The sequence below is a fragment of the Oncorhynchus kisutch genome, unplaced genomic scaffold, assembly GCF_002021735.2.
Source record: "Oncorhynchus kisutch isolate 150728-3 unplaced genomic scaffold, Okis_V2 scaffold2016, whole genome shotgun sequence".
In the NCBI taxonomy this organism is placed as follows: domain Eukaryota; kingdom Metazoa; phylum Chordata; class Actinopteri; order Salmoniformes; family Salmonidae; genus Oncorhynchus; species Oncorhynchus kisutch.
This window is the reverse complement of record NW_022263961.1, coordinates 2,006-12,659: the sequence shown is the minus strand read 5'-3', so window position 1 is coordinate 12,659 and position 10,654 is coordinate 2,006. Positions and strand designations below refer to the sequence as shown.

The 10,654-nt window shown below is 43.0% G+C and overlaps 1 protein-coding gene across 1 annotated transcript; it reads left to right on the top strand.

The window, feature by feature from the left end:
• Positions 1-1,555: 1,555 nt before the first annotated feature.
• On the top strand, positions 1,556-9,706 carry LOC109887053 (metabotropic glutamate receptor 2-like; the record flags this gene model as incomplete). The annotated part of the gene is made up of 5 exons (XM_031819292.1): positions 1,556-1,714; positions 1,840-2,271; positions 2,543-2,782; positions 8,629-8,824; positions 9,272-9,706. Coding segments are annotated over 5 exons (1,134 nt in total), but the record flags the coding sequence as incomplete, so codon positions are not given.
• Between the last annotated feature and the right edge of the window lie 948 nt (positions 9,707-10,654).

The window sequence follows — 10,654 nt, the reverse complement described above, 5'->3', positions numbered from 1 at the left end:
AATCATAAAAAACCTATAGTCGCACCATGCAGCCCATGTATGACATTCTAAAATCATCAAAAACCTATAGTCGCACCATGCAGCCCATATATGACATTCTAAAATCATCAAAAACCTATAGTCGCACCATGCAGCCCATATATGACATTCTAAAATCATCAACCTATAGTCGCACCATGCAGCCCATTTTTAAAATGTAGATGTTCCAAAGGCGCTCATCAAATATTGTCGATAGTTACAGTGAGGGAAAATAGTATTTGATCCCCTGCTGATTTTATACGTTTGCCCACTGACAAAGAAATTATCAGTCTATAATTTGAATGGTAGGTTTAGTTGACAAGGGACAAGATTGTAGAACTACACAAGGCTGGAATGGGCTACAAGACCATCGCCAAGCAGCTTGGTGAGAAGGTGACAACAGTTGGTGCGATTATTCGCAATTGGAAGAAACACAAAAGAACAGTCAATCTCCCTTGGCCTGGGGCTCCATGCAACATCTCACCTCGTGGATTTGCAATGATCGTGAGAACGGTGAGGAATCAGCCAGAACTACACGGGAGGATCTTGTCAATGATCTAAAGGCAGCTGGGACCATAGTCACCAAGAAAACAATTGGTAACACACTACGTCGTGAAGGACTGAAATCGTGCAGCGCCGGCAAGGTCCCTCTGCTCAAGAAAGCACATATACATGCCAGTCTGAAGTTTGCCAATGAACATCTGAATGATTCAGAGGACAACTGGGTGAAAGTGTTGTGGTCAGATGAGACCAAAATGGAGCTCTTTGGCATCAACTCGACTTGCCGTGTTTGGAGGAGGAGGAATGCTGCCTATGACCCCAAGAACACCATCCCCACTTTCAAACATGGAGGTGGAAACATTATGCTTTGGGGGTGTTTTCTGCTAAGGGGACAGGACAACTTCACTGCATCAAAGGGGCGATGGACGGGGCCATGTACCGTCAAATCTTGGGTGAGAACCTCCTTCCCTCAGCCAGGGCATTGAAAAGGGGTCGTGGATGGGTATTCCAGCATGACAATAATCCAAAAAACACGGCCAAGGCAACAAAGGAGTGGCTCAATAAGAAGCACATTATGGTCCTGGAGTGGCCTAGCCAGTCTCCAGACCTTAGTCCCATAGAAAATCTGTGGAGAGAGCTGAATTTTCGAGTTGCCAAATGTCAGCCTCAACCTTAATGACTTGGAGAAGATCTGCAAAGAGGAGTGGGACAAAATCCCTCCTGAGATGTGTGCAAACCTGGTGGCCAACTACAAGAAACATCTGACCTCTGTGATTGCCAACAAGGGTTTTGCCACCAAGTACTAAGTCATGTTTTGTAGAGGGTTCAAGTACTTATTTCCCTCATTAAAATGCAACATTTTTGACATGCGTTTCTCTGGATTTTTTTGTTGTTATTCTGTCTCGCACTGTTCAAATAAACCTACCATTAAAATTATAGACTGATCATTTCTTTGTCAGTGGGCAAACGTACAAAATCAGCAGGGGATCAAAGACTTTTTTCCCTTACTGTAGTTTAACAACAACTGAACATTTACAAACCATCTATTTGGGACTATTACACTTCCCTTTCCCCCTGCCAGCCCTACCAGTACCTGCTGGATGAGTTCACCTGTGCAGCCTGTAGCTTTGGACAGTGGCCTCAGGCCAACCTGACAGGCTGTTTCGACCTGCCAGAGGAGTACATCCGCTGGGAGGTACTGTCACTGTTTTCCCTCTCCCTCCTTTTGCTGCTATTTTCTTCCCTTTTAAAAAAAATATGTAAGTGTTTGCAACTTATACATGTGAAATAACACTTCAAATAAACCTTGATTGTATTTAGGATGCCTGGGCTATTGGGCCGGTCACCATCTCCTGCCTGGGCATGTTGTGTACCCTCTCCGTGGTGGGCCTATTCTTCAAACACAACGACACCCCAGTGGTCAAAGCCAGCGGGCGGGAGCTGTCCTACATTCTCCTGCTGGGGGTCCTGATGTGCTACAGCATGACCTTCATCTACATCGCCAAGCCCTCCACGGCTGTGTGTACCCTACGTCGACTCGGCCTGGGTACCTCCTTTGCCGTGTGCTACTCGGCGCTCCTCACCAAGACCAACCGCATTGCGCGGATTTTCAGCGGGGTGAAGGACGGGGCCACACGACCAAGGTTCATCAGCCCGGCCTCCCAGGTGGCTATCTGTGGTGGGCTGATCTCCTGTCAGCTCCTGGTGGCCTTGGTCTGGCTCCTGGTGGAGATGCCTGGCGTCAGGAAGGAGGTGGGTGTAACAGAGTTGGATTCCTAACCCCCAGCCTGAAATGTTTCCACTCATGCTGTCAAATAATTTGCTTTTCTATAGAGTAATAAGGCGTTGTCAAGCGGGCAGTCATGTGTGTTTGCAAGGTGGGGACGGAAGTTATACTGTTAAGCAAGCACAATGACAGTGACGCCTGTCACAAGAACATAGAGATATAATAGTTCCCTATATTAATATACTGTTCACAACTCAATATATCTAATACTATTCTATTCTATTTAATTATATGGAGGTGAGCCCCGAGAGGAGGGATATAGTCACCCTGAAGTGCAACAGCAAGGACTCCAGCATGCTGGCTGCTCTGGCCTACAACTGCATCCTCATCGTCCTCTGCACGGTCTATGCCTTCAAGACCAGGAAGTGCCCCGAGAACTTCAACGAGGCCAAGTTCATTGGGTTCACCATGTACACCACCTGTATCATCTGGCTGGCCTTCCAGCCCATCTTCTACGTAACGGCCAGCGACTACAGGGTGAGTGGGAATAATAGACTCCAATTAGGTTTGTAAAAATGCTGGTAACTTTTCCAAAAGGTCCAGGTTTTCCAGAAATCCTGGTTGGAGGTTTTCGGATTTCCTGCTTATTCCCGCCAGAGTTCAAGAATCTTCTAACCAGGATTTTGGACAACTTGGGAATTTAGGAAAGTTACCGTAATTTATGCAACCCCAACTAATGAAATGAGGGACTAGAAGGAGTTAATTGTGCTTATCAACACAAGGGTCAGTACGATATGAATGACAGTGGGTTGTCTTTCTCCCAGATCATTATTTTAAAATCTATAAGTCCTTGAATGTGTCATAGCTTACCAAAGGATCTAGGTGACATGCATACATTCCTTTTGATCATCACCTTCCTCTGAGTTTCATCAAAGGACTGTATTTCTTTTCATGTGTCGTAGAGATGCTTAAAGACAAGAACAAAGACACTGGAGATAGAGATACCCAGTCTTGATTATGTGGGCGTTAAACCCCAGTCTGTGTAGTCGCATCGACTGTTACTGAGAAGACAAAGACATTCTCCAAATTATTTTCTGTATCTAATCTAAAACTGCAGTATATGCCATTGTAATACCTTTTATTACGATTTGAAAAGTAATTATCTTTTTCTCTTTTCTAATGTCGACAGTGAAATGTGCAGGAGATTCAACCAGGGCAAGAATCTTGTTCCCAATGTCCCTTTTCTAATAAGGCATTTAGAAAGGGAAGACTTGTTCCCAGCGTCCCTCTTCTGCAGTGGCTTGTGAAAGTAATCAACCCCTCTAGCATTTTTCCTATTTTGTTGCCTTACAACCTGGAATTATAATTGAATTTTGGGGGTTTTGTATCACTTGATTTACACAACACGCCTACCACTTTGAAGATGCAAAATATTTTTTTATTGTGAGACAAACAAGAAATAAGACAAAAAAGCAGAAAACCTGAGCGTACATAACTATTCACCACCTCTCAAAAGTCAATACTTTGTAGAGCCACCTTTTGCAGCAATTACAGCTGCAAGTCTCTTGGGGTATGTCTCTATAAGCTTGGCACATCTAGCCACTGGGATTTTTGCCCATTCTTCAAGGCAAAACTGCTCCAGCTTCTTCAAGTTGGATGGGTTCCGCTGGTGTACAGCAATCTTTAAGTCATATTTCAGATTCTCAATTGGATTGAGGTCTGGGCTTTGACTAGGCCATTCCCAAGGCATTTAAATGTTTACCCTTAAATCACTTGAATGTTGCTTAGCAGTATGCTTAGGGTCATTGTCCTACTGGAAGGTGAACCTCCGTCCAGTCACACATTTCTGGAAGATTGAAACAGGTTTCCCTCAAGAATTTCCCTGTATTTAGTGCTATCCATCATTCCTTCAATTCTTTCCCAGGCCATGCATATGAAAAACAATCCCCACAGCATGATGCTGCCACCACCATGCTTCACTGTGGGGATAGGGTTCTCAGGGTGATGAGATATGTTGGGTTTGTACCAGACATAGAGTTTTCCTTGATGGCCCAAAAGCTCAATTTTAGTCTTATCTGACCAGAGTACCTTCTTCCATATGTTTGGGGAGTCTCCCACATGTTTGCTTAATTTTCTTTAAGGCAATAGCTTTTTTTCTGGCCACTCTTCCGTAAAGCCCAGCTCTATGGAGTGTATGGCTTAAAGTGGTCCTATGGACAGATACTCCAATCTCCGCTGTGGAGCTTTGCAGCTCCTTCAGGGTTGTCTTTGGTCTCTTAGTTGCCTCTCTGACTAATGCCCTCCTTGCCTGGTCCATGACTTTTGGTGGCAGCCCTCTCTTGGCAGGTTTGTTGTGGTGCCATATTCTTTCCATTTTTAAATAATGGATTTAATCGTGCTCTGTGGGATTTTCAAGATTCTGATGTTTTTTTATAACTCAACCCTGATCTGTAACTTCTCCACAACTTTGTCCCTGACCTTTTGGAGAGCTCCTTGGTCTTCATGGTGCCGCTTGCTTGGTTGTGCCCCTTGCTTAGTGGTGTTGCAGACTCTGGGCCTTCAGAACAGTTGTATATATACTGAGATCATGTGACAGATCATGTACACACACAGGTGGACTTTATTTAACAAATTATGTGACTTCTGAAGGTAATTGGTTGCACCAGATCTTATTTCGGGGGCTTCAAGCAAAGGGGGGTGAATACATATACACCCACCACTTTGTATTTATGTATTTATTTATTACATTTTATGAAACAAGTAATTTTTTTCATTTCACTTCACCAATTTGGACTATTTTGTGTATTTGTGTCCATTACATGATATCTAAATAAAAAGCCATTTAAATTACAGGTTGTAATGCATCAAAAATAGGAAATAAGGCCGAGGGGGATGAATACCTTTGCAAGGCACTGTAATTGGGCATTTAGTTGGGAACACAGAGTTTCTTAAACCAGAGGCGGCAAGATCGCGAGGACTTCCGGGGAAAGCTTGCGAAAAAGACCAAACAGACCATTTGAGAGTCAGAGAGAAGTGAAATTATTCCTTAGTTGTTAATGTTCTGGAAATCTAAAGGCACAACCTAGATTCGAGCCAATGTCTATAAGTAGTTGAAACATATTACTCCAACCATGTGAAAGGGACAAACTGACACATTTCATTTTTGTCCAAACATCTTTATAAATCGAATGACCTTTGATTGAAGGCCTGCACATGCACAGTTCGGCGTGAGATGCCTGTTAGACTGATGACTTGTTTTCTACCCTGAGCTTAGCTTGCCAACGTCGCCATCTCATCATCGCCAACAAGCGTGATCTGAGGTTTCTATTGGACAAGCAGTTTTATCTTCAAACTACACTGTCTTTGATTGGAAGACCTCTTGTTCTTAGCATCCCTCTACTAAAATGGCATTTAGATAGGAAGACTAATCTAATACTGCTGCAGCTTAGTTTTCTGTTCTCAGCTTAGATCAGTTTGAAGGAGGGAATAGAGGGATGGAGGGATGGGAGCTGGGCTTTTCAGGGCCTAATGCTTAGATTGTCTAAGATTATTGATAGTCATCAACAGACAAGCTTAGCATCCACATTTTTTTTTACTGTTAAACAAATAAACACCCAGATGATGAGCCCTATATGACACCACATCATTATCATATTATTTACTGTACTGTATATATCTGTATACAAATATACACTACATGGCCAAAAGTATGTGCACACCTGCTTGTCGAACATCTCATTCCAAAATCATGGGCATTAATGTGTAGTTGGTCCCCCATTGCTGCTATAACAGCCTACACTCTTCTGGGAAGGCTTTCCACTAGATGTTGGAACATTGCTGCGGGGACTTGCTTCCATTCAGCCACAACAGAATTAGTGATGTCGGGGCACTGATGTTGGACGATTAGGCCTGGCTCGCAGTCAGCATTCCAATTCATCCCAAAGGTGTTCGATGGGGTTTAGGTCAGGGCTCTGTGCAGGCCAGTCAAGTGCTCCCACACACCGATCACGACAAACTATTTCTGTATGGACCTCGCTTTGTGCATGGGGGCATTGTCATGCTGAAACAGAAAAGGGCCTTCCCCAAACTGTTGCCACAAAGATGGAAGCACAGATTGTCTAGAATGTCATTGTATGCTGTACCATTAAGATTTCCCTTCACTGGAACTAAGTGGCCTAGCCCAAACCATGCAAAACAGCACCAAACCATTCCTTCCTCCGACCCCAAACTTACAGATGGCACTAGGCATTCGGGCAAGATAGCATTCTTCTGGCATCCGCCAAACACAGATTAGTTTGTCGGACTGCCAGATGGGGAAGTGTGATTCACTCTATCACAAAGAGTCCAATGGCGGCGAGCTTTACACCACTCCAGATGATGCTTGGCATTGTGTATGGTGATCTTAGGCTTGTGTGCAGCTGCTCGGCCATGGAAACCCATTTCACGAAGCTCCCAACGAACAGTTCTGTGCTGACGTTGCTTCCAAAGGCAGTTTGGAACTCGGCAATGACTGTTGGCCACCGAGAACAGGCAATTTTACGTGCTTGTAACGGCGTCTCTTCTATCTCCTCCTATGAGGAAGAGGTAGAACAAGGATCGGACCAAATGCAGCGTGATGATGATTCATGATATATTTTAATGAAGGAAAACGTATACAACAGAAACTACAAAACTAACGAAATGAAATAATGAAAACCGAAACAGCCCTATCTGGTGCAAACACAAAGACAGGAACAATCACCCACGAAAACACTCACAGAATATGGCTGCCCTAAATATGGTTCCCAATCAGAGACAACGATAATCACCTGACTCTGATTGAGAACCGCCTCAGGCAGCCCTAGACTACTTAGACACCCCACAAAACCACCCTAAGACAAAAACACACCACAATAACCATGTCACACCCTGGCCTGACCAATAATTAAAGAAAACACAAAATACTAAGACCAAGGCGTGACAGTGCTACGCGCTTCAGTACTCGGCAGTCCTGTTCTGTGAGCTTGTGTGGCCCTACCACTTCACGGCTGAGCCGTTGTTGCTCCTAAACATTTCCACTTCAACAATAACAGCACTTACAGTTGACTGGGGCAGCTCTAGCAGGGCAGAAATTTAACGAACGGACTTGTGGAAAGCTGGTGTCCTATGACGGTGCCACTTTGAAAGTCACTGAGATATTCCGTGCGGACCATTCTACTGCCATTGTTTGGTTAAGGAGATTGCATGGCTGGGTGCTCGATTTTATACACCTGTCAGAAACGGATGTGGATGAAATAGCCGAATCCACTCATTTGAAGGGGTGTCCACATACGTTTGGGCATGATGAATAGCTTCAAGGCCCACATAGGGCTTTAACCACCTTGCGTCAGGCCTATGAAGCCTTTGTTGCCATGTAAGCAAGATAAAAGAGACAATGTGTATAAAACGGACAAAACAGTTTAGTCCAGGTGTATTATAACTGTGACCCAAGGCTGAATCTAGTCTAGTGTAATGCCTGTCCGGATTCTGTTGGTGTGCCACTGGGAGAGAGTAAGGGGTAGAATAACATTGGCCATGCATTATGAGCTTCCCCAGGACCATCTCCTTATCTCAACGGTGCTTTAGCCATCTACTAGCAACAAACCTTTAAGCAAAAATAAATGTCAACACTAGCAATACCTGAGTTGAAAGAGAAACATTGAGAAAGGGTTGTGAAAGGAGTGACAGACTGAACGAATGAACAGTATAATAATGTTACATATTGAATATAGATGATTAGTGTTCATGTTGGAGCTGTGGTAGACACATTTTTGGCTCTGCAACAGAAACCTTGATGCTTTCATCTCTGTTTGTGTGCCATTAAAAATACCAGCAGTTGGGCTGGGCTTCCTGCCATTTTAAATATGGTTTAGATAAAACATTGCAGAGATATTCTCACATGAAAAACAAGCTGCCTTGTTCATTCAATTGTGATGAACCTGGAGTCTCCCAGATGGACATTCATTATTTCAGCCAGTGCTTCCAGCAATATTTACATTACATTTTAGTCATTTAGCAGACGCTCTTATCCAGAGTAACTTGAAATTAGTGAATTCAGAATTCATTTTAAGATAACTAGGTGAGACAACAACACATCACAATCGTATCAAGTACATTTTCCTCTCCACAAAATATTTCTAAGCAAAGTTAGTAGGAAATAACATGCATTTTCTAGTTTTCCTCGCTCTCTCCTGCTTTCTCCTTCCCCGTTCTCTTGCTTCTCTCAACTCAAGGCTATTGATTTCATCTAGTGCTAGTCCTGTCAGTCCGAGTGGCTCTGTGGTGCTGGCTGGGGCTGCCTCAAAATGTCCAATGTGTCCCGTTCACTCTAACCAACCTCCTCTCTCTCCCTCTGCCCCATACAGGTTCAGACAACCACCATGTGCATCTCTGTCAGTCTGAGTGGATCGGTGGTACTGGGCTGTCTCTTTGCTCCTAAGGTCCACATCATCCTATTCCAGCCCCAGAAGAACGTGACAACGCTGAGAGTGGCTGCCAACCGTTTTGGGGCCACGGTCAAATCAGCATCGGCGTCTGACCCCAGCTCTAGCTGCTGGAAAGGTAACGTCTCTATCACTGGTAAATGGGGTTTTAGCTTTTTTGTAAACAACCATCAACATTTATTTTTGTCATCACATATAAATCGTACAATCAGCTAAATATTTCAGTCATTTTTGGTGAGCCATCAACTGAAACATACTGCACATCTACTGCTATTTCCTATGTTCAGATTATATTGATATTTATACTGCACTGTTGAGGGAACTTGCAAGTAAGCATTTGCTTCATCGTTGTACCTGTTGTAACCCTGTGTGATGAGTCTGTTGTTTTTTGCCATAATATAGGCCTATGGAAAAGTAGAACCACCACAAAATTCTCTCAAAAACAGATCCCTTGGTTCAATATTTTTTTGCTTTAATCAATGTGAAATACCTACACTTTATAACTAGTCTGTTAATTTGGTATTTTCTTGAAAATATGTTACCCTCTATTCTGGTTCTTTTCCAGCATCAGCCTCTACCAGTGTGCCAACAGCGGTAACAACAGCGGTAACAACAGTCTGTAATGGTCGTGAGGTAGTAGACTCCACTACGTCCTCTTGTGAAGAAGGTTGAGCTGCTTGTATCATTCCTCTGTCCTGAGAACAACACAAATCACAATTTCATCCCCTCTCGTACAACAAGGCTGCTGTCATATCTAAGTCCCATTTACAGTAGAGACCAGTAGAGTCTGTCCATTCGGACAGAGGGAGGCCAGGATGCACTTAACTGTGAAAGCTAAATAATGTGACTATACTTAGGAGTGTGCCGTAATGTAGGACTGTAAAGCATTTTTGTATAGATTTAACAGTATGTGATTGATTTGACTTGGTTTCAAGATAGACTCGTTGTTGAATGCACTGCTGTATGCCTTGCTGTCAGTACAGAGAATCAGTCTTATGAATGAGGTGGTTCATGTGAAGCGATCATGGTGTCATAACAAAAGGTTGATCTTATCTTGTCCTTACAGTGCTGTGAATGCGATATCAAAATATAATTTTTCTTTTTGACTAGAATATTATTAATACATAACACTTATTGAATTAATTTTACCCCTTGTTTTTTAACTACATTTGAATGATATGAGATGAACCATAGTGATGATTAAAAACTAGCCTACTATCAGTATAAAGGACAATGTTTTAATGTAGACTTCGGTGAACCAGTTTGTGCTTTCTTGTAATTTATGTAAATAAATTGTGTTATTTTTTAATTATTAAAACATAAAATGCTATTGTGTATTTTGTTCAGAGAAGTCTCTAGGCAGTTTTGGTGGTAGCTCGACAGGATGGATTAAAGCAATCATTGCCGATGGGTATTTGTACATACATCAAGTGTTCCGGGAAGAAGCAGTCTACACTAGTGTTTCTCAACCTCATTTTTGCCAGGGACTGGCAAGCTCGGGTCCTTCCTCATTTGGGGACTGCTTAAATTACAACTAGCAATGGACTAAATCAGTGTTATTAGCTAACCGTCTGAGACACCAGTGAACATCATCCCTGCCCAGGGACCTAGAGAAACATTGCACCCAGTCTGTTTGAAATGACTATTGGATGTAACATCTACATGCCTACATTTTCTCTCACAGTGGTTTCTGAGACAGCACCAATGAACTGTAGAAGAGCAGCTAGCTTGTCTTAATCACCTCAAATGTCTTCTTCTTTCCTTAACCCCCGTGTGGTGATCATGTTTTTGTTATTCACCCAATATTCGCGGGTCTAATGGATATATGTAAAAAACTTAGTTGACATATCAATTATGTGTACTGTGTCTTTTTGTCCTTCTTGGGTCCACACACATGGCAGCGCTTCTTGTTGCTACCGGTTGCAATCTAGAATTATGAAAACACATA